Source organism: Lasiosphaeria miniovina, assembly GCF_030549165.1.
Source record: "Lasiosphaeria miniovina strain SMH2392-1A chromosome Unknown B0T26scaffold_5, whole genome shotgun sequence".
NCBI lineage: Eukaryota > Fungi > Ascomycota > Sordariomycetes > Sordariales > Lasiosphaeriaceae > Lasiosphaeria > Lasiosphaeria miniovina.
In genome coordinates this window covers 3,222,622-3,245,851 of record NW_026848224.1, presented here as the reverse complement: position 1 = coordinate 3,245,851, position 23,230 = coordinate 3,222,622, and the positions used below count along the sequence as shown (strand labels likewise).

Genomic DNA, 23,230 nt, shown 5'->3' with positions numbered 1-23,230 from the left:
ATGCGTTTGCAGAGGGTAGAAGGAGGGATCCCGAAGTCATGCGCGGCCTGCTTCTGCGATGCGCCCTGTTCAACTGCAAGTATTGCAGATTGAATTAGCTGCTCTCGACGGTTCGACATGATGTATTTTGAAGCTATTCGAGCCTGAATTGATGAAGTTGTGTTGTGTTGAAGTTGAAGGGCGGGAAATTAGATGACAGGGGCAGAGATTTCGTTGTGGGGCGATTTCTTTGTTGGGTCGCCACGTCTAGTAGATAGAATTCGCTACCAGAGACGACGTCGAGGAAGCGCGTAAACGCTATGTTACTCTTAGACTCTTGGCTGCCAACGTCGATATTAAGATGCTGACTCTACTTAGTAATAAGAGAATATGGGTAGGTGGAAATTGGGAAACGCCCTTGGTGTGTGTGGTCGAGTAGTGGAAAGGACTTCCCAAAATTGTGATAATATGGATAAAGAGATTGAGACACTTCGGCAAGGTGACAGGCAGGTTGGCGCGCACAGGACTGGTCGGCTCAGTCTGGAGAGGAAGACTTCGGCCTGAGGGTTGGCGCGCATAGGACTGGTCAGCTTAGTCTGAAGAGGAAAGTTTTAGGAGGAGGATCGACGCGCACAAGACTGGTCGGCTTAGTCTAGAGAGGAAGGTTTTGGGAGGAGGGTCGACGCGTATAGGACTGGTCGGCTTAGTCTGGAGAGGAAGGCTTCGGGAGGAGGGTCGGCGCGTACAGGACTGGTCAGCTCAGTCGTTGTGCAAAAATTGTCGTGCTAGTCAAAAACGAACTCCCGAATTAACTGGCCCGGGTAGCATTTTCGAGAAAAAACAGCGAGATACAGCGCGCGTATCGCCCAGAAATGTCCGTTGCAGCATAGTCATAGTGCAGTCGTACCTACTATATCTATGTATGACTAGGTGCGTTCTTTTAATTCATTTTGAAACGTGGTCTGTGCCAACTTCCAGACGGGATAAGAAATGGAAGTGGTTTCCTCTGGTGGGTAGCAGTTGCAGGGGCGGTGCGGGGGTTCGCGGGGCTCTCGGATTCTCAGGGCTCGCGACCAACTGGAAATTAATTCGTCGAGCGAGCACCACCGATACCTATTAAGCGTCGCGCATTTTCCTTTAAGACTTGGAAGCGCTGCTATAGTAATGATACATATAGCTAATATACTGCTGGAGCAAAGGCGAACCAAGTGGTCCCAGTCGTTTCGGAGACAGTATCGTAATGCTATCGGACTTCCACACTTGGGTCTCGACTCGGGCGAAGTCGAGCCACCACCTGAAAGGAGATGCTATCGGATTCTCGAAATGGCTACAGTTAGCCTGTTACCATGGATCCTTCAATATTGGGCGATACAACGAGAATGGCGTTCCATTTCTCGACGACATTCCAGAGCTTTCCCAGTCAGAAATTCGCGACTTCTGCGTAACCGCCGCTGGAAAGCTCAAAACCTGTCCACATTGTTTCAATGCATTTATTATCGGTATTACGCCCCCTGGTAATTAACCTGCCCGTTACTAATTTTCGTTTAACAGAACTAGCGAGCCATATCCAGTCGTCTGGTCAATACTATTGTACGCTTACGGCCTCTCTATCGATACCACCCCAAACCCGTCCAGCTCAGGGCCCAGTCAACTATCTATCCAGGAAACGAACGATGAACACGGTTCTTAATGTTAGTCGGATTAAGAGGCGAGGAAATACTCTAGCACGAGATTTCCCCTTCGTGTTAATCTCTTAAAGTAATACCTATGGGCAACAGGAATCAAGTCGTGCGGATCACAAACCAAGATGAGCTCCCAGCCTCTAATCACCCCCGCGATCTCGCCGCCAACAACCGGCCGGCCATCTGATGAATGTATACCAGCACTGGAAAGCCCCATACCACTCGCTACCACCGAGACCATTGTTAGTCATAGTGTGGACAAAACGACTACATTCGTTTATGGCGACGCTGGTGTGATCCATCAATGCCGTATTTTGGGTCTGGCAGATAGTCCTCAATACGGTGTTTTGGCGAGTCAAAATGCACTTCCGCAGGCAACATACTCAGAGCCCATTAATTATATAGATGCTAAGAAATTAGCGCAACCTACGGATTTCACCGGTGAGTATTTCACTGAGCAATACGGACGAGACCTGCCCACGACCTCCTATGCTGATATTCAATAGTAGCCACCGAGTCTCCACTCAGTGCTCTGCCTACCAACAACGCCGGAGATACGTGCTCGCAACTATCTACACCCCGTCGCGTATTTTTCGCATTTGATAATCTTTTCAATGGCATTCTCGTCGAGCCCATCGAATTTAAACCCAGGGAAAATGGCTCCGGCTAACACTACTACATATCAGAAACCAACACATCGGCCTTAATTATGATCCCTATAAAACCAGACGATCAGTCTCCTCATATTTTGGAACTTTCTAGGGCTGAGCTATTATTTAGAATGGGCTTGGATTCTGCGCAATTATTGCAGCTTGATGTTGTGCTTCGCGCAAATATCGGCCAAGTGGCCAAAGCCTCTCCAGTTCGGCATGACTCGGTTATTATAGCATGGAGGAAACCGACAACCTTTATAAATTTTCTCATCCATAGTATCGACTTTCCGGGTCCCCATCAATAACGAACTGATACTTGTCTTCACATAAATAAATCTTTCCTTCTGCAAAGGGCGCCTCTGTATCCATCATCCCTTTAAACCAGTGAAATCATATATAACTGTATCAACGTTCTTATCGTTAATATCAGCACTCTGAAAGATAGATTCGGCAGATTTGCCAGTCTACAGAAAATCAGTTGTGAGTGTTTCGTAGCGAAATAAACTCTTATCCATTCAGCAATCTTTGCTTTCATAGAGTCATCGCTCCAGCCCGTTACGTCAATAATTTCCGGCATCTTCAATATCCTGAAAAAGCTATCTTTGAGAAAGGCTTTTTGAGAGCAGTTTCGGAGGAAGCCACAAAGGTCTTTATCCGGCCAGAGGCAGGGGCTGGACTGGGATATATATGCCTAGGCAAAAATGATCTCTCTAGCCGTAGTCAAGAACAATCTGGTAATATTGATATCGGTAAAAATCAGAACCACGGCGAAGAGAGAGGGGCTCTTCAAAAGGGTAATAAAAGGTGTGTATGTTAGAGTGATTAGCCGGCGGCTGCGTACATCATCCCGGTAGGTGCCGGTTGCATTTTGTTGGAAAGCTGGCCCCCCAAAGTAGGCCCAAAATCGGTTCAATGTAACAGTCTGATTGTGTGTAAAGTCTCGGGGTAAGTCCTGGGGACCTCCCAGCTGGGGACCCCATTTTACCCTGAAAAAGAGGGGGTTTTCTATGCTAGGCCCAGAAGGTTGCCCTGCATGCGCCTCCATGTCAGACTGCCGGCGATTTCCGGGCTTAGTTAGGACCTCGAAAATCCAACACATTTTTCGGTACTCCATTTGAACCTCATCAGAATCGGATCGATCGGGACATCAAACGGGTAGCAGTATAGCTGAATTAAGACCCTAGGTTGCAGAAGCGTCGGAGAGATCCTGCTGGACGAGAATCACACCTATCATTATCCCTATATTGAGGTGGCTTACGCCAGGCAACTGTTTTTCTATAGAGGGGAGTACGGATATAGTACTTCGTACATAACTGTTAGTCCCGTGACCCCAGTCTGTCCATCAACGCGGGTGCAACGGCTTTTAGGGGGCACGTTGGAGTGGGTAAGTTAAATAGCAAATAGCAGGTCCCTTAATACATACTAGGCAGAGCCCATTATCTTTCATAATGCTATCAAGGGCCGAGTACGAGATGTTTATATCAGGAAAGAGCGTGGGACGATGACTAATGCACTCCCCACAATCGTTATCGCGGGGCTACAAGTTATTGCGGGGTTCCGCGATGCCGACCCCGCCAAACTTTTTTTTGGGTAATCGCGACAAATTCTGTCCCGCAGAGCCTCAAGCAGAGCCTCAAATTGAAGAGGTGGATGATGAAGATGAGGCTGAAGAGAGGCCGAAGAAGAAGAGTTGCCTGCAAGACTGACAGGATCTGGCCGTGCACTTCTGTGCTAGCACAATATATGGATTAAACAGTCAACTAGCTACATTTTGCCATATTTGGCTTGTAAATAGCTTCACAATTGAGTGCGCTGTTGTTGTTTAAAGATGTAGTGTTTTGGTGTAAAAGGGTGATCCACTGCTAGGGTGATCCACTGCTAGGGTGATCCGTTGGGGGAGAGGCCTCTAAACTCTAAATTAGGGATTCAAATAGGTAATTATTACCTTCCCTAGCGAATAGCCTTTACAGCGCGTAGCAAGATCTGAGGCCATTCGGATCTTAGAAAGTACCACGCCAACAAATATTTAGAGATTAGAGTGCACTATCCTGTCGTGGTTGCCGGCCCGCCGTCGGAATACGCTCCCGCCTGGCGGATGTCGTCATAGGTGAAGGAAGGGCTCGCTACCCGCTGCTCGTTCTAACCCTAAATGACTAAAACGCTGTTGCGTCCGTCGCCCGGCACGCGCGGAGCCAAACCCCACAAAAGACTACAGGACACAACCGCCGCGGGCCGGGCCAAGGCGTGAGAGTCGTTGACCCGCCGTCGCCGGACGAAGTAGGGAAAGGCCTCATTGGCTGCGCCCAACGATGCCAAGTGACTCTTCGGACGTCTAAGAAATCCGACACGCACATGACAACCACTGCTAAGGCATTGCATAACCACCGAATCTAACAATATACTAGCTGTTTCCCATTCTCGCAAGGACCCGTCCACCAAACTGGCCCTGAAGCAGCCAGAGCCGCCCAGAACCCACGGGCCTATCAGAAGCCTCCTCGAGGCCCCACCTACCCCACTGATAGATGCAAACTTATTCGCGAGCACGCGACGCGTTGTCGGACTTTTCCTTCTTTCCCTCCTCAGTTTAGAATCTTCGTCGATAGCACCCAATGGACTGAGTTCACCTCAATGCCTTGCCCTGGTCGTGACAGCCGCCTTGGGCTTGCGTGGGAGCCTCTGCACCACCTTGGTCAACACTACTACCTCGGGCCGGCCTAGCACCCTCTGTACTGCCCGAGCCAGCTGTACTATCTTGACCGGCCTGGCTGGCTTGGCCATCGAGCTGGCTAATCTTAGCTAGACCCTCTGCGATAGTAAGGGTACCTCCTTTGGCTATATATCGCCGGTGTTGCTTCCTCTGCTTCCTCCCTTAGTTTTCTTCCCGCAAGATTCGATTCTCCTCCGCTAACAAGACAGCACTATTCAGGGCTACCTCATAAACTTTAACCAGTTGGCGAATAGCTTGTGAAATTGGCGAATCTGGCTTTGGTGGTTGCTGGTGTAATTGGCTAGCATGGGCTGTAAGTTGGATTAGGTTATAAGGAGTCTTAGCAGGTTGTGGGCTTCCAGTAGGACTAGGTGTAGTGGTATTGTTGACTGGGCCGGCAGTGGCGTCTGTGACCGAGCCGGCCGCGGCAGCACCGGAGGTGGCGCCTGTGACTGGGTTGACCGCGGTCCCGGCAGTGGTGCCTGTAGCCGAACTGGCTGCGGCAGCTGTGCCTGGGCTGGAGGTGGCGCCTGTCACGGCCGGCTTGGAATGAGGGCGGAACTCCTCTATTGGGCGCTATAGACGAAGATTCTAAACTAAAGGGAAAAGGGAAAAGAAGCTCAAAAGCCTCCCCTCGCGAGATTCTTCCAGGGCGTCTCAAGGTGGGGCTCTGGCTGGTCGGGTGGATCCACCCAACTGGCGTCTGATTAGTCAGAGCGTCTGGGAGGCCTGGAGGACCAGGCCCTCACAGCGCCCGTGACTGGACCGGCCACGGTGCCGTTGATTGGGCCAGTGGTGGCGCCTGTGACTCGAACTTGAAGTCTCCGTAATACTCGGCTCGGATCAATGGGCTGTAAGCCGGCCCCGGCAAATCCAGCTTGGATATTCCAAGCCGAGAGGCCTAGTGGTCGGGCTTGTATATACAAAGTAAGAAAATCGAGTTTATCAATATGGTTGACCCCAGCAAAGAGTTGTTGTTGTACTAAGCTGCCGTAGAATGATTTGAGTGGTGAAAAACAGCCAACATCGAGTGGTTGGCATAGGTGAGAGGAGTGTGGTGGCATTTGCATGACCACAATCTTATTATCTTGACAATATTGGTCAAAGGCTGGGGTGACGTGGCTACCATGACCATCAAGGATCAGAAGTCGGTATTGGCCTACAGCCCGCCGTCGAGTGTTTGGATCAAAGATCTTGGTTAACCACTCAAAGCAGTGATCATTATCAGTCCAACCCTTCTTACTAACTCCAATTGACCAATCGCTCGGCGCACCGCAAGAGTACCACTCAACTTGATGAACCTTGCCGGGCAGGATAATTTTAGGTGGTAAGGCCCATCCTTTGCAATTGACAGCCTCGATGACTGTTGCCCACTCCCGATTTCCTAGCTAGGCCACCATTGGCCGACCTTTGCGGTCAGCCCAGGTAAGTACTCTTGCTGTACGGGCTACGCTAAGTTGGAACCCGGTTTTATCGAAATTGTAGATATCCTCGTCTACAATGCCATAGTTTTGTATAGCCTTCCTGACTCGCTCAAACCACTGCCCAAGAAGTACTGGGTCTTCACACTGGGCACGTCGGTAGTCGTAACGGCGAGAATACCGGGGCTTGATCGCATCGTGGCGTTCGATGAATCGTTGGGCCCAGGTCGGCCTACCGGCTTTCCACCACGACTTGCTAGCAACAAATTGGCCATACGGCATGTATAGTCGATTGTCGGGGACATACCACGCTCTTCCATTGATAGGATCCACTGTACTAGAGCAGTCTCCTCGGCTACCCATAGCTTTTGGTTATTGACTTGTGTGTTGTACCGAGGTCGTCTACCACGCAGCCGCGCAGACAACGTCTGGTGGGGTACATTGTAGACTGTTGCAGCCTGTCGCAACGACTTGAACTGGCTCTGTTGGTAAGCCTTGACGGCTAATTGAACCCTTTTTGAGGTATTAAGCAATTGGTTGTCTTCGGTCATCGTTGCAGCTGTGGTGGTAGGCACGCGTGCGGGTCGTGTTTTGGTGGAGAATTTTGGCTCGCTAAGGTGGTGTGGCTCGCTAGGTGGTAGATTACGTTATGGCGATCCCGCGCTTATGTAATTCTCTCACAGTGCAATGACGTAAGGAAGGTACTCACTGCCCTTGCTTCAGTACGTGACTCTTCCAGGGCAGGCTTGGCACTTCTCCATCGCAGTAGCATCATGCATTTCCCGCGCGCTCATCCTGAATTTCTACCTTAGCTTCTTCAGCAAGGCAGTTTCTGCGTGTCGCGCGACTACGCTCCAGAGGGACATGATTCTGATACACGCCAGCGGAAACACCGCCAATGACGATGCTTCAAATTATGCGCGGTTGTCGCCTCTTCTCTAGGCGCCAGCCACAAATGCCCAACGTGCGGAGTTGGGCAAAGGCAACACCTTGACGACGACGACAACAGCAACCACCTTCAACGCCCTCAATCGGGCCGACCGAGATCTAAGCTACGAATTTCGACAGCTACGTGCGGTAGGTAATTCTCGTCTGTCTAGCTACCCCAGTTTCACCTGCTGATTCACTGTGCCTCCAGTCCCGCGAACATCGATAGCTACCGAGAGAGCTGAGCCTGGCGGTCTTGTGCAATGCGACTGCTGGAACGTGACGATACCGGCGGGGTCTGTTTGAGGGAGGGCCTCCCCAACAACAAGATTCCGCCGTATGCGATACTTTCACACACATGGGGCGACGGGGAGGTCATCTTCAGGGACCTGATGGACGGTACAGGCAAGAACAAAGCAGGCTACGCTAAGATTCGATTTTTGCGGAGATCAAGCCTGGCGCGATGGGCTGAGATTCTTCTGGGTGGATACATGCTGCATCGACAAATCCGACAAAGCCGAGCTTCAGCACGCTCTCAGCTCCATGTTTGATTGGTACCGCCGTGCCGCCAAATGCTATGTTTATCTAGCAGATGTCTCAACACATCAGCAGGTCATCGACAGCTCCGACCGGGAACTTGTCGTCCGACAGAGCGGATGTACCACCCAAAAATGGGCCTTCCAGGAGCCCAATGCCCGAGTAATTGCCAACTTCTTCTCTAAAGGTTGGAAGCCGGCTTTTCGACAAAGCAGATGGTTCACCAGAGGATGGACGGTCCAAGAGCTTATCGCCCCGGCAATTGTCGAATTCTTCTCTAAAGAAGGCTTGGGTCTGGGAGACAAGAAGTCCCTGGAATGGGAAATCCACAACATAACTGAGATTCCCCTCAGGGCCCTCCGGGGTTTCCCGCTGTCTGACTTTAGCTTTGACGAACGAAAGGCGTGGGCCGAGAAGCGAAGCACCACACGTGAAGAAGACAAAGCGTACTCTTTGTTCGGCATCTTCGATGTGCACATGCCGGTTCTGTACGGCGAAGGAAAAGAGAAGGCATTCAAACGGCTACAAGACAAGTTTCGCGAGGATTATCGCGCTTTGGCAAAGTTGTGGTCCACTGAGCCGCGTGACCCGCGGGTCGAAAAGAAACGGATCGAGCTGGCAAAGGGCGGTCTACTAGTTGACGCTTACCTCTGGGTCCTCGAAAACCCTGACTTTAACCGATGGCGCCACTCGACAGAGTCCCGGTTGCTCTGGATCAAAGGGGACCCCGGCAAAGGCAAGACTATGCTGCTATGCGGCATTATCGACGAGCTCGAGCGGCCTGTTATCGCTGACGGTGGTAACTTGGCATACTTCTTCTGTCAAGCCACCGACCCACGCATCAACAGCGCAACTGCTGTGCTGCGGGGTTTAATCTTCCTGCTTGCCCAGCGACAACCACGTCTCCTCTCGCATCTACCCGAGAACTTGTATGCCTCTGACGACGCAATGGCATGGATCACTCTATCGAAAACTTTATTCGAGATGCTGGAAGATCCGAATTTGAAAGATACCTACTTGGTAATTGATGCTTTGGACGAGTGTGCGATCGACCAACAAAAGCTTCTCAGCTTGATCGTTCAGATATCGACTATATCTGCTCGTGTCAAATGCGTCGTTTCTAGTCGCAATTGGGTTCAGATTGAGGAACAGCTGGCGACGGTCGCGCAGCAATCCAAGCTCAGCCTCGAGTTGAACGCCGAATCCGTCACCGCTGCCATCGAAACATTTATCCAGCACAAGGTCCTGCACCTTTCACGATTGAAACAATACGAAAAAGCGATAGAGGATGAAGTACATCAGTATCTTTCTTCCAACGCGGATGGGACATTCCTCTGGGTGGCGTTGGTCTGCCAAGCTCTAGCCGACCCGGACGTCCAGGAGTGGCACATTCTCCAAGTGCTACGCACATTCCCCCCAGGGCTGGATGATCTGTATTTGCGGATGGTGCGCTATATCAAGAAGTCGAAAGATACCCTGCATTGCAAGCGCATTCTTGCCACTGTATCAGTAGTTCAGCGGCCCATCAGCTTTTGGGAACTCGCCACTCTCGTCGAGCTGCCGGATTCTATAACAAGCTATAGAGAACGACTGGAAAAGCTTCTTGCTATTTGCGGTTCGTTTTTAGCCCTGCGCGAACAATCTATCTATTTCGTTCATCAGTCGGCCAAAGACTTTCTCCTGGGCAAGGCTGATCTCGAGACATCTCGAGAGGCATGTCAAGAAGCTTTCGGTTGGGTCTTCCCTCAAGGTACGGAAGATGTACACCACATCATCTTCTCAAGGTCGCTCAATAAGATGTCTCCGGTATTAAAACGCGACATGTACGGCTTAGAGAAACCAGGATTCCCAATCAACGAGGTTCAAACGCCATCTTCAGACCCCCTGGCCACAGTACGGTACTCATGCGTCTTCTGGGTTAACCATCTCCGCGACTCAATTTCCGATAAAGACGTGCTACAATGCCACACACTGGATGCGATCCAGACCTTCCTTGAGCAGAAGTACCTTTACTGGCTCGAAGCTCTTAGCCTACTCCAAGCTATATCTGAGGGTGTTATTGCCATGAGACAGCTTAAGCTCTTACTTGTACGTATAACTTACTATCGTCAGAGAACTATAATAACAGAGATGCAGGGGCATACTGATCAGAGGCAGCTAACCGCCTTTGTTCAAGATGCATATCGGTTCGCTCTCTCTAATAGATGGATAATCGAGCAAGCTCCTCTCCAAGCGTACATATCGGCCCTTTTATTTGCACCAGCTTCCAGTCTAGTGAAAAAGAATTTTAAGGCGGAAAAACCTAGCTGGATCAGCACAAAGCCAATAGTAGAAGCGGGCTGGAATACATGCCTGCAAACGCTAGAAGGCCACAGCAGCTGGGTTCGGTCAGTTGCCTTCTCACTAGATGGCCAGCGGCTCGCATCGGGCTCATACGATAACACTATCAAGCTCTGGGATCCCACCTCAGGGCAATGCCTGCAAACGCTAGAAGGCCACAGTAGCTGGGTTCGGTCAGTTGCCTTCTCACCAGATGGCCAGCGGCTCGCATCGGGTTCATATGATCATACCATAAAGCTCTGGGATCCCACCTCAGGGCAATGCCTACAAACGCTAGAAGGCCACAGCAGCTGGGTTCGGTCAGTTGCCTTCTCACCAGATGGCCAGCGGCTCGTATCAGGTTCATACGATAATACCATCAAGCTCTGGGATCCCACCTCAGGGCAATGCCTGCAAACGCTAGACGGCCACAGCCGGGTTCGGTCAGTTGCCTTCTCACCAGATGGCCAGCGGCTCGTATCGGGTTCAGACGATCAAACTATCAAGCTCTGGGATCCCACCTCAGGGCAATGCCTGCAAACGCTAGAAGGCCACAGTAGCGGGGTTTGGTCAGTTGCCTTCTCACCAGATGGCCAGCGGCTCGTATCGGGTTCAGACGATCACACCATCAAGCTCTGGGATCCCACCTCAGGGCAATGCCTGCAAACGCTAGAAGGCCACAGCAGCTGGGTTCGGTCAGTTGCCTTCTCACCAGATGGCCAGCGGCTCGTATCGGGTTCAGACGATAACACCATTAAGCACTGGGATCCTACCTCAGGGCAATGCCTACAAACGCTAGAAGGCCACAGCCGGGTTCGGTCAGTTGCCTTCTCACCAGATGGCCAGCGGCTCGTATCGGGTTCAGACGATCAAACTATCAAGCTCTGGGATCCCACCTCAGGGCAATGCCTGCAAACGCTAAAAGGCCACAGCCGCTCGGTTTTGTCAGTTGCCTTCTCACCAGATGGCCAGCGGCTCGTATCGTGTTCAGACGATCAAATCATCAAGCTCTGGGATCCCACCTCAGGGCAATGCCTGCAAACGCTAGAAGGCCACAGCCGCTCGGTTTGGTCAGTTGCCTTCTCACCAGATGGCCAGCGGCTCGCATCGGGTTCATACGATCATACCATCAAGCTCTGGGATCCCACCTCAGGGCAATGCCTGCAAACGCTAAAAGGCCACAGCCGCTCGGTTTTGTCAGTTGCCTTCTCACCAGATGGCCAGCGGCTCGTATCGGGTTCAGACGATCAAACTATCAAGCTCTGGGATCCCACCTCAGGGCAATGCCTGCAAACGCTAGAAGGCCACAGCGGCTCAGTTCAGTCAGTTCTCTTCTCGGCTCGGTCAGTCGACCTCTTGCTGGATAATCGAGGGAGGTATGAGTATAGTTGGGGGCACGACCAAACTTGGATTAATTGCAACGGCCGGAATGTAGTATGGTTACCACCAGAATATCGCCCATCCTGTTCTACCATCCAGGGGCGGATGATATCTATCGGCTGTTCATCGGGACAAGTCCTTACCATTGGCTTCTTACGAGATGTTTAGTACATTTCAACTCTCTTTCACTTTACTCACTTTATTTCTTTTTCCTAGCTTGACACCAGAAGGGTCCGGGAGGATGGGTTGCTTTATAGATACTACGCAAATTCTAGCATTTTCCATCAATGTTAAGATGACATACGTACTTTATTTCGAGAAGGTGAACAGAGGCGAATCTGTTAGTGGCGATGGCGTAACGTGTCAACCTGGTCGTGGCGCGGGGCCGCTCCAATGGAGCGAGTTGCGATCTATACGAAAGACACTCCCCTTCGTGCCGTATAAGGACTGAGTTCCAGGCCAGTTATGTGAAGAGCACCTGCGCATTTGCATACGCATATTATAGAATGGAAGTTAACACTGAATAAGACGACAGCCGCGAAGCAAACCGAAGATAACCTTGTGGTAGCTCCGAGTAACTTCTGGAATGAAGAGCTGGCATCTAAGATCGCTGATATCGTGCAATCGACCGGTAAATCCTTTAAAGCCGATGCAACGACGATTGTCATCTCCGTAAACGATCGTTCCGAGAGGGATAAGTCAGGTGACCAGCTTTTAGACCAACCCCCTTTTAGACCACAAGGATGACTAACCCTCGCCACCCAACTCTTCTATTTCAATCGCCCACAACTTTACGAATTTGATTCGAATGCGTTTTCTTTCTTTTTCAATAGGATGAGAACTTTCAAATGAAGCCATATACCGAGTTCGATTTGCAGAACGCCCTTGCGGAGTATGCTAAAACTGGCAAACTCCGCGATGCGGCCAAAACCACGGCATCCCCCATGTCACGGTCGCCACAGGGCTCATGTGACAGGATTGATTCTATTGGCTGCATTGTGCTTAGGGTGTGGCCTGTGCGCCCTGAGCACCACTACCTATTCCTTTCTCTTCCTTAGCTTTAAATCCACATTCGTTACTGCCTTCAACCATTGACATCCCTACAGCGTAAGGCGGGCCGTCACAGGCCATATTTGAGCTTTTCCAACATGTATTTGAGTTAATTGTTTTATTTACAAATATTTGACCGGCGCTGAAAAACAATATTCCGGCCCGGGTAAACCCCGGCATAGAAAAGACCTGCCAGCCGAAACGCCGAAAGCCAGCCGAAACGCCGAAAGCCAGCCAAAGCCATGCCGAAGCTTCAAAACAGGCTGTTGCCCGCGATCGAAGTTTACAGCGCATTGAATTGTCTGCCTAAATCCTGTCTAGGGATACATGAATGAAGGCCTTCTTATACTTCAAGAAAAGGATGAAAGAAAACACCGTTCAGCCCAGGGTGGGCGGCGATATATTCGACGCCCCTGTACGAATATTTGGCGAATATGATACGCTGAAATGGACAGAAGTTCTAGTAGGGTAAACGCTAAAATTAGTGAGATGAATACTGTAACTTAGCGGGCCGGCGCTAGGCTACAGCGGGTATTTTCCCTTTACGTTTTGCTGCCTGCTTCGCCCCCTATGGTGCCCGCAACAGCAGTCCTCATCTCGCTAAGTTTTAGTGCGTCATATTCGCCAAATATTTGTACAGGGATATCGAATATATCGCCGCCCACCCTGGTTCAGCCGTACACGGGGCATTCGAAGTTCAGCCATACAGGGTTTATTTTGAAGCTCAGCTGGCTGTGGCTTGAAATGTGGCTCAGGGTGGCTCAGATCTAGGCGACACAGGCCATATCGCCGCCAATTTAACAGGCAGAATAGCTTGTTGATGGTATCGTTACTGAGCCCGTGTCTCTGCAGTCCAACGATCAGTTTGGCCATACTGAATAGCCTCTCGCAGTCTGAAGACATGGCCGCGATCGAAAGAAGGTCAAAGGCAAATTCGTGATAACCGTGGAAAGCCGTCTTTATTGTGGGTCCACCAAGCTAGAATGTCATCAACAGGCTTGGTACTTCACAATCCACTTGTCCTCATGCCCAGGGTGCAGAATCATCGAGACCCAGTAAACCGGTGTGATTTCCAACCTCTTGATGTATTTCTTGAGCTTCGCAATTGAGCGATCAAGGCTTTGAGCCAGGAAGGCCTCACTTTCGCCGGCCAAAGGAAGCTCAGGCGCGGCAGCAGGCTCAGGGCGTAGCAGGCGAATATTAACGGCGAGCCGAGAGAGTTCGGAGGACTGTTGGAAATGGAAAAGGGACTTCCGGGAGGGCTCGTCATCGTGTTGACAGGTCGGAATGGCTTCAGTTGCGGTAAAAATGCGGGTTTTCGTAAGTATGGTGGTGTTCAGAAAGTTGTTCAGAGGCTGCCAGGCAAATGCAGGATTTCGCCTGGAAAATCCACTTTTTCCTGGGCCCGTAACCCACTTTTGGCACCCCGAACCCAGGAAGATGGGCCATGTAAAATGACCCCACATATTTCAAGTATATTTACGGATCTACGGCTTCATATTTGTATTTAATTTGGTCTTTTTGGCTTATTTGTATTTGCATTGTTGCGAGCGCTGGATTGGGGTGTATCAAGTAGACGAAATCAGCGCTGTTCTAGCCATTCCCCCCCTGCAGCTAGAAAAAATAAATCAAGAGGACAAATTAATCAACTATCTATGACCAGCCAGCGCGCTTTGACTGGCCGGCTTTCACCTCGCCGGGCGAGACAGTCCCGAGTCTGCACCCTAGAAATCGTTCTATGCCCTCTCTATCCCCGTTGGCTCGTTGTATCTAGGTTGCGTCCCTGACAGTTTCTGAGGCTTTAACATTGCCCCTTTGTTTAAAAGCCTATACGAAGTACGAATCATAAAAACCTAGACACATATAGATATTCACGCACGGATATTCACATACAGATATTCACAGCTTCCCCGTCCAGTGCTTCTCGAGAAACTCGCCCGCGTCGAGATCCGCGAGCTGCACCTTTCCAATCGAGAACGGACCTGCTACCCGATTAGTATGTACTGGGTAATCGGTAGTTAGGTCGAGACTGCTGCCCGCCTCTGATCTCCTCGGCCATGGTCACCAGCTGCGCCGCCGTGACGGTGTCGCCGCGGATGCCGCCCACGACGGGCCACTCGCCCTCGTACTTGACCGCCCGCGCGACCACGTTGGCAAAGTCGCTGACCGTGGTGAAAGACATCTGGCCGCCCTCGCCGCCGTCGACTAGGATGGCGCGGCGGCGCGCGAGGTCGAACTGCAGGTTGCTGGTGTGCACGTGCGTGGTCGACGGGTACGGCGCGCCGAGGTAGTTGGTGAAGACGCCACACGAGAAGAGGCAGTACTCGAGGACCTTGCCGTCCTTGTTCAGCTCGGCCAGGTACTCGCGGATGGCGACCTTGGGCCCGTACCACGGCAGCGTGTCCGTGGTGAGACTGACATTGTAGGTACAAATTTCAGCAGAAACGCAAGCAATCAATCATGGGGAGAGCAAAGGAAAGACGCACGTCGCCCACTCCGACGGGGCAAAGCGTCCGACGCCCGCCTCCACAACGGCGTCGATCAGCGTCCTCTGCGCCGCGTTGTCGCTGTCCCTGTACACCGGGACGAAGTTGAGCACCGTGTGGACTCCCTTGAGGGCTGGCACGATGCTGTCTTTGTTGGTGAAGTCGACTGTCGCCCAGCTCGTGCCCTCAATCGTGTCTCCGGGCCCTGGCTCCTAGAGGCAGTGGCTCAGTTTGGCGTCGGTGTTGAGCAAGGTAGCTGGCTTGCTTACTTGGCGCGAAAGGACGATAATGTGATGCTTCTTTGTGGCGACGAGCGCGTCAATCACCTCGCGGGCCACCTCTGTCGGGTATGCAGTGCTCGTTTAGCTCAGCCCAGCCACCGTGGCACTTGCTGCCGACATGGCTTTCGACTTGCAAATGGTTTTGCGTACCCCCTGATCCTCCAGCGATTGCGATCTTGACCATAATGGTTACGGGCGGGATGTTCTGTTGTGTTTTGGAGAAAGCTGGCAGTTGCGTTGCTAGGATACGAAGATGACCCGGTCACAGCGGCCAGACTGGCCAAAAACGCCGTCGAGCCCCTCCAAAGTGTAGTATTTGTGGTGCCCTAGATCACAACGCTCGAGTTTGTAAGAATAAGTAGTTGTTAGTGGGGATATTTTATTGTAAGTTAGGGGGGCAGGGGAAGTGGGGAATTTTGGCTCGCTAAGGTGGTGTGGCTCGCTAGGTGGTAGATTACGTTATTTACTTAGTACTACCTACACTGACACGACATCAGCATGTGAAAAGCGGTGAATGTCAGCCAGTTTTAGCGTCTCGTTGTATCTGGTCTATGCGCAAACACATTAAAAGAGTGCAAGAGCGGACGCCAGTTTCGCAAAAAAAAAGAGACACACTTTTCAACGCGTAACAACATAACAATTCCGCAACTTGAAGTCATATAAAATAGCTGCGGAGCTTTGTAATTGAGAGGGCTTTCTAGAGGTTATATTTTTATATAGGTTTCGCGCTGTTATGTTAGATTCCTAATACCAAAGGAAAGAAATACACCTACACAACAGCTTGAACGCGTCTGCTAGATCGCTGGTAAACACTCAACTTTGATCCGAACTTCGTGAAAATTTTTACACACTTCCTCTGCGCCGAGGGCATCCTCGGAAGCTAACTTTCTTCCTCAAACAACGCATTTTCTGAAGCCAGCTTTCCTGCATCGCTTTCACCGCCCTAATGGACCTCGACGAGCAAAAGAAGCGCATAAACAGAGCCATTTATGGCATCACAGGCGCTCCAGAGGCTCATGCTGGCCAGGTGCAGGCTGTGCAGCGCTTGGTTTACCAGCATGACGACACAGTCCTCGTTGCGGCGACAGGCTACGGCAAAAGCGCCGTTCTCTACACTGTTTCTGCCCTGACCGAGAAGATCACGATACAAATTGTTCCCTTGACGAAGCTAGGCGAGAATCAGCGTGACGATATCACCAGAAATGTCCCTAATCCGAAGCCGGTATGGATCGACGCCGACACGCATCTCAAGGTCTATTGCCCTGAGCCCCTGAGCCCCTGAATAACTTCTATTAACAATTAGCTAGAACCGGAACGTTTGGGACCAAGTCAAACAAATTCAATATACTCATGTGCTTTTGAGCCCAGAACAAGCCCTTTCACCGAAGTTCAAAGCCGTCCTTCGTGATCCAGCATTTCACGAAAGAATCGGGCTTTTTGCGATAGATGAGCTGCATGTTGTCGGCGAGTGGCGAGAATTCCGACCGGACTTCACATATATACACATGCTCAGAGCACTGTTGCCACGGAGTGTGCCCTGGTTCGGTTGTACGGCGACCCTGGATAAAGACAACCAGTCCTATATTTTGACCTTGAGAGGCCTGCTGCTCGGAATCTGACCCGGAAGACATGTTTTACACATAAAATTAGTACCAATCGACAGCTTAAATTGAGGGGATTCCAAAAGTACTAACGGCGTAGTTTTGACCGATTTGCGCGTAAAATATCATGCATTCCGTGAATGCCTTCAATTGATGTGGAGGGAGTCAGGATTCGGATCCAATATTGCACTCAGACCAGCTTGGTGGTGGTTCTTTTCGTTGTGTTCTGATTGGCTAAAAAAAACCAGAGTGGGCCCAATTCTTTTAAAAGTGGGTGCCGCAGGCACCTGAGCCACACCAAGCTGGTCTGAGTTACTGAGATAAGCGAGCACAACCTTCCCGTTAACACCGCCGTACGCAGATTCGGGGTCCCCCACCATCGGTACCAAGGAAGTAGGCATACCGAACGAAAAAGCGCCCTAGAACATCTAGGAATGCCTCGATGGTTTAGCTTTTGGTTGCACATTCTTAGGAAGCAATCGCTCGCCCTGTGCTGTTAGCGGCCGGTTGGAAAATGGGAGTGGAATAAGGCGTACAGAAAACCCATGCCTGGCGCTCTCCTAAGGACGTAGTATATGCCTCAAATCGCGTTTATTTAGTACCCGGGGGCGGCTAGAACGCAGCGAACTTTTGCCCGAAAGTTGGTATTCGTACCGGGAAATCAGGCCTGCGATTGAGTTGCGTATTACTCCTTCCTTGGCGACTAGGGCTTTGTGCGAAAGCCCTAAGGCATAGCCTACTTGAACCCTCGTGCGTTTATGAGGGGAATACTCGCAATTGGGAGTCCTCGGACTTCGACATGGTGTGTCTTCCATAGGTAGGAAAATAGGTGGTGTTGTGGTGAGGTTTTGGTCGAGACTTTTGTCCCAGATTGGCTTTATCACGTAATATGATATACCCCGCTACACAGAGGGTTGTTAGTGCGTACCACGACCATATAAACCCGTCTACTAAGTAGCTCACTAATAGGTCTATACAACCGCCCCCCTTACTCGCCGTCCTACCCTTTTCCCGTTCTGTTCTGACCTTCATACTACTCCCCGGGCACTCTAATAACCACCCGATTGAGTAGCAGCATGTCTGGCAACATGGCAGCACCTAAGAAAATGCGGCCTAGTGAACGCTGGGCATCATTTGACGATTGGAACGGCGGAATGAGGCAGCGCCTTGAGGGATTCATGGCGTCCATCAACAAGGCGGCGCTGACGGAGCATGCCTCGGTCGTGCTCGGCTCACCCGCGTCCATGAGCGAACCCTTCTCTGCTGGCCAGCACTGGTGCTGCTTCGAGCTTATTGCACCGGACGGCCGCTTCCTCGTCGCGCGAGTTCGGCTGCCGAAGTGTGAGAGAAGGCAGGTACGCCGGATCAAGGTGGTCACAATGAAGGTAACAAGAAGTGCGAGCAATGGTTGGTATTGGGGTAAGACTTCAACCTAGCCCTCGCAAAGGAAGGGGGCGAGAGCCACTTGTTTATATACATGCTCAGGGGCTCAGTCCTGCGTGTGCTTGTGAAAGCTTGTGGGTTGTGGCGCCTTAGTGTGGCTTAGTGGCTTGTGCCAGCGGGCAGTGGCCTGGCCAGTTGGTGCTCTTCCTTTACATGTTAATAGTGTGCCGCAAATTCAACGGTGTTTTCGTCTCCCCTGCAGACAAACATTTCCCTGGATGTTTGTTGGCGTGGTACTTCGAACTTGGGAACGAAAATACGATTGTAAATAAACTAGCTAGAAAAGGCCCCAAGGTTCCAAAATAGAAATTCTAGACTAATAGCTATTACCTCCCTTTCAGGCGAAAATCTTGAGCTCGAACCGTAGAGCGCAGGCCCTCTGATCTTAAATATTGAGAGATTAGACTGTGATCGACTTGTTTTATCGGCTGTCTTGGAAGCTCAGTAAGTATCTCGAACTAGCAGCTGTCTACGGCAATGCAACCCAACCCTGATAGTGGGTGATAAGACCCAACCCTGATAGTGGGTGATGAGAAATACGACCCACTTGCCGTCCATCCCCCACACCACCTTCCCCGTCAGCCCGCGGGCGTCTGATTGGCCAGTGATGACGACGGAACAGATTCCCCGCCCCTCGGATTCCGATTTGACTCTTTTGACTGCCGTCGCGAATTGCGAATTGTGCCTGCGCGTTCGCCCGTTCCCAGATTTCACAGTTCACATTTCACAGTTCACATTTCAGTTCACATTTTAGTTCACATTTTAGTTCACATTTCACATCGGTCATCCAGCCTAACTACACATGAAATTAATTTCGGTAGGGATGGACGACAAGACCGGACTGCCCCCCTATGACGCCGTGAAGGGCCCGTCATGGAAGCGGGCAAAGGTGCGCAAGTCGAGAGCGGTGCGACTGCTGGCCGTCGCCTGCATCGCCTTCATCGCATTTGCCCAGTGGAAGCAGCTGAAGCACGCCTCAACACCCCCAGCAAGCACCAACCCAGACATCACGGCACACGGCCTCTCGGTCGAGCGGCTGCAGCAGGACCTCGCCACATGCGCCAAGCTGCAGAGCAAGCCCGAGGACCCGGCTGGCCCCGGCCGCGACCGCAATGCCCGCTACCTCGATGGCCGCCCGACCCTGATCAGGAACGCCACCGTCTGGGTCGGCGAGCCCGCCGACGGAACCTCGGCCGACGATGCCCGCAAGGAAAAGGGCTTTAGCTGGATCTCCGCCGACGTCTACCTGGAGTACGGCCTCATCACGCGGGTTGAGTCGGCGATTGCCCTCGCCGGCGTTTCCGCTGACACCCTGGTCTATGACGCCAACGGACGCCCCCTCACGGCCGGAATCATTGACATGCACAGCCATGCCGGCGCTGCTCCGCTGCCCGAGCTGGACTACAACGAGGACACCAACGAGCTGTCGTCCGACATTACGCCCTATGTGAGGTCTATCGATGCTATCAAGCCCGACGACCCCCAGCTCCAGGTCATCAAGTCGGGCGGGGTGACCACAAGCCTGATCCTCCCGGGGTCGGGCAACAACATGGGCGGCGAAGCCTACGTCATCAAGCACGCCGTTGGCAAGCTGAACGGACGCAACGAGACCAGCGCCGCCGACATGCTGGCTGACCCGGACCGCAACTGGCGTTTCATGAAGATGGCCTGCGGCGAGAACCCGAAGCGCGTCTACGGCAAGACGGGCGAGCATGGGCCGACCAGCCGCATGGGAGAGAGCTGGGAGTTTCGCCATGCCTTTGAGCAGGCTGCCAGCGTCGTACGTAGGCAGGACGACTGGTGCGACACGGCTGCCGCCTTGGGAGTCGAAAACGTGAAAGGCTACCTGCCGCAGGAGCTGCGATGGGAGTCGCTGGGAGCCCTGCTGCGTGGCCAGGTGCATCTGAACACGCACTGCTACACCATCCCGGACCTGGAGGCCTTCATCGACCACACCAACGAGTTCAAGTTCATCTTGCGAGCCTTTCACCACGCCCACCAGACGTACTTGGTGCCCGAGGTCAGTCAGTCGTGCCACGGTGGAGGGACTCGGGCGACGCTCGCTAACTAACTGCATCCGTAGATCCTCAAGCGTGCCTACGGGGGAGATCCTCCCGCCTCCGCCCTGTTCGCCGACACCATGTGGTATAAATCCGAGGCTTACTCGGCGTCAGAGTATGCGGGGAAATACCTGTACGACAACGGTCTGACGCCCATTTACGTCAGCGACAACCCGGTCCTCAACGCCCAACACGTCGTGTTCGAAGCCGCCAAGGCATACAAGTACGGCCTCCCGTACCATGCCGCTCTCGCGTCCGTCACCACCGCGCCGGCCGAGCGGCTGGGCTTCGGAAAGAGACTGGGGAAGATCAAGCCGGGATTCGATGCCGACGTGGTTGTCTGGGACAGTGATCCGCTCAGCGTGGGTGCTGCTCCGGCGCAGGTCTGGATTGACGGAACAGCGCAGTTCGAAGACCCGGTTGAGCTGAACAAGCCGTTTGCCGAGCCCATTGTCCCCGACGAGCGTCTGGCGGACATTGTCGAGACGCCAACGATGATGGACCAGGTGATCTTCACGGGCGTCAAGAAGGTGTTCCTCGCGAAGGAGGTCCTGAGCCTGGACCCGGCCAGCGGCAAGAGCTATAATATTGTCTTTTCCAAGGGAGAGATTGCCTGCCTTGGGTCTTGCGAGGCCGAGCTCAAGGCTGCGTCCAAATCCGACGAGGTCTCCGTCATCGACCTCGAGAACGGCTACCTTGCGGAGTCCTTCACGGCGGTCGGCTCGGCGATCGGCTTGACGGAAATCGACGCCGAGGAGGACACGGACAACGGTGACGACGGCAGCGGCGCGTTCAGCCGCGCCCAAGACGGGCTGCTGCTCGACACTAAGAAGCTGCACACGTCGTACAACTACGGCGCCACAAAGGCGATCACGGCGCCAAAGTTCCGTGGCGGGAAGACGCACCACGGCGTCAGCGTGGGCTTCGCCACGGGCGCGTCCACTCAGCTAGAGAAGGGCGCCGTCTTCGCCGCCGACGTCGCCGTGCACTACACGCTCGATCTCTCGGCCAAGGGCGGCGAGGGCACGCCGTCGCTGTCGTCTGCGGTCGGCGCGCTGCGCCGCAAGCTCCTCGAGGCTGCCGCAACGCTCGACGAGACGGCCAAGGACCCGTACTCCGAGTTGGCGTTCCTGCAAAAAGTCGCCAACGGCAGCCTGCCGCTGGTCGTGACCGTGCACAGCGCCGACATCATCGCCGCCCTTCTCAAGGTCAAGGCCGCTGTTGAGGAGACGACGGGCTCGGCCCTCCGCCTCGCCATCATTGGCGGCGCCGAGTCGTGGCTGCTCGCTGACGAGCTCGCAGCCGCGGACGTAGGCGTCGTGCTCGCGCCGCTGCTGTCGTACGCCACGGGCTGGGACCAGCGGCGGGCGCTGACGGGCGCTCCGCTGACCAACGGCACGGCAGTCGACCGGCTCGTGGACGCGGGGGTCGCGACGGCTATCGGCATCGACGAGGACTGGCTGGTGCGCGACCTGGGCCTGTTGGCGGGGATCGTGTTCAGGAACGGCGGCGGCAGGCTGAGCGAGAAGGCGGCCCTGGATCTGGTCAGCTCCAACGTGTACAAGATCCTCGGGCTGAAGCAGCCGACTGCCGACGACGGCCACTTCGTGCTCTTCGAGGGCAGTCCGCTGGAGATTGGCTCCCGCGTGAAGGCTGTGGGCGGCGGCAAGGGCGCGGTTAGTGTTTTTCGATGAGGGAGATCTCGATAAGTGGAGAGGAAGGTCTTATTACTTCGATTGGCAAACACGGATATAAACTCAGTGATGCCGTCTTTCAATCTTAAAGTAAGTCAGGTGGTCTTATGGAACACCCCTGGATTTGGAACAAGGTTTGTCATCAAGGACTTGCCGCTCGCCACCCAACTCACCTATTTCAATCGCTTGCAACTCGACCAATTCTGCTTCAATACTTATCTTCTTTTCTCCATTCAATTGAGAAATGAAAGATGAAGCGATATACGCAGTTGGATTTGCAGAATGCGCTGGCAGAGTATGCAGAAACCGGCTTACTCCGTAGCTCTGCTGAAAATCACGGCATCCCCCCTACTACTCTCTTTAATCGGGTTCGTGGTTCCGAGCCAGCCTCCAAGGCCCAAATTATTAATCAAAAGCTTTCTCCGGCTATGGAAGAACGCTTAACCGAATGGATTCTATTCCAAGGGTCGCTCGGTCACCCTCCAACCCACGCCCAAATTCGGAAACTAGCTAGAAGAATGCTCGAAGATAACGAGACCCTCGGAAAACGCTGGACTAGCCGGTTTTTGGCTAGAAATCCATCTATTTCTACAATTAGGCCTCGGAGAATCCATGCAAACCGTGCTGATCGAGCCTGTGAGGCCGTTATCCAGCCTTGGTTTGACTATTTGAAGCCTCCAGGCGTGGAGGCTATTCCAGCCAAGCATAGGTATAATATGGATGAAACTGGCATTGCTTCTGGCATTGGAGATAACGGCCTGGTTGTTGGATCTAAGGAAAGAAAGAAATTCCAGAAAAAGAAGAAAGGAGACCGAATTTGGACCTCGATTATCGAATGTATTTCCGCTGACGGCCGGTATTTGAACCCAGTCGTCATTTTCAAAAGGTGGAAGCCTTCAACAACAATGGTATCCACGCGATTTACAGCCATTTAAGGGCTGGAAGTGGAAACCCACTGAAAACGGCTGGTCTGACGATGATACTGCCGTCGCATGGCACCGCAATATCTT

The 23,230-nt window shown here is 52.6% G+C and overlaps 5 protein-coding genes across 5 annotated transcripts; 4 read left to right on the top strand and 1 right to left on the bottom strand.

Moving 5' to 3' along the window:
• Nucleotides 1–7,632: 7,632 nt before the first annotated feature.
• Nucleotides 7,633–8,780, top strand: B0T26DRAFT_677702 (heterokaryon incompatibility protein-domain-containing protein; the record flags this gene model as incomplete). The annotated part of the gene is made up of 3 exons (XM_060440136.1): nucleotides 7,633–7,768; nucleotides 7,818–8,705; nucleotides 8,755–8,780. 3 exons carry the CDS (start codon nucleotides 7,633–7,635, stop codon nucleotides 8,778–8,780), a joined length of 1,050 nt encoding a protein of 349 aa, XP_060294679.1.
• A 5,868-nt stretch (nucleotides 8,781–14,648) lies between these two features.
• B0T26DRAFT_742101 (uncharacterized protein) lies at nucleotides 14,649–15,606 on the bottom strand (the record flags this gene model as incomplete). Its single annotated transcript, XM_060444061.1, has 4 exons — nucleotides 14,649–15,069; nucleotides 15,142–15,353; nucleotides 15,411–15,481; nucleotides 15,573–15,606. The coding sequence occupies 4 exons, from the start codon at nucleotides 15,604–15,606 to the stop codon at nucleotides 14,649–14,651; spliced, it is 738 nt and encodes a 245-aa protein (XP_060294678.1).
• Nucleotides 15,607–16,174: 568 nt separating this feature from the next.
• B0T26DRAFT_832877 (P-loop containing nucleoside triphosphate hydrolase protein) lies at nucleotides 16,175–17,337 on the top strand. Its single transcript, XM_060447485.1, has 3 exons — nucleotides 16,175–16,674; nucleotides 16,730–17,251; nucleotides 17,279–17,337. The coding sequence occupies exons 1-2, from the start codon at nucleotides 16,369–16,371 to the stop codon at nucleotides 17,039–17,041; spliced, it is 618 nt and encodes a 205-aa protein (XP_060294677.1). The 5' UTR covers nucleotides 16,175–16,368; the 3' UTR covers nucleotides 17,042–17,251; nucleotides 17,279–17,337.
• A 786-nt stretch (nucleotides 17,338–18,123) lies between these two features.
• On the top strand, nucleotides 18,124–18,363 carry B0T26DRAFT_617917 (uncharacterized protein; the record flags this gene model as incomplete). The annotated part of the gene is made up of 1 exon (XM_060436017.1): nucleotides 18,124–18,363. A coding segment is annotated over one exon (240 nt), but the record flags the coding sequence as incomplete, so codon positions are not given.
• A 926-nt stretch (nucleotides 18,364–19,289) lies between these two features.
• On the top strand, nucleotides 19,290–22,220 carry B0T26DRAFT_651704 (uncharacterized protein; the record flags this gene model as incomplete). The annotated part of the gene is made up of 2 exons (XM_060438296.1): nucleotides 19,290–20,486; nucleotides 20,550–22,220. 2 exons carry the CDS (start codon nucleotides 19,290–19,292, stop codon nucleotides 22,218–22,220), a joined length of 2,868 nt encoding a protein of 955 aa, XP_060294675.1.
• Between the last annotated feature and the right edge of the window lie 1,010 nt (nucleotides 22,221–23,230).

Bases quoted from the DNA above. Each gene is read 5' to 3' on its own strand.
- B0T26DRAFT_832877 (XM_060447485.1), top strand. From the start codon at position 16,369: ATGGACCTCGACGAGCAAAAGAAGCGCATAAACAGAGCCATTTATGGC. The intron at 16,675-16,729 runs GTCTATTGCCCT...ACAATTAGCTAG, and splicing joins ACGCCGACACGCATCTCAAG to AACCGGAACGTTTGGGACCA.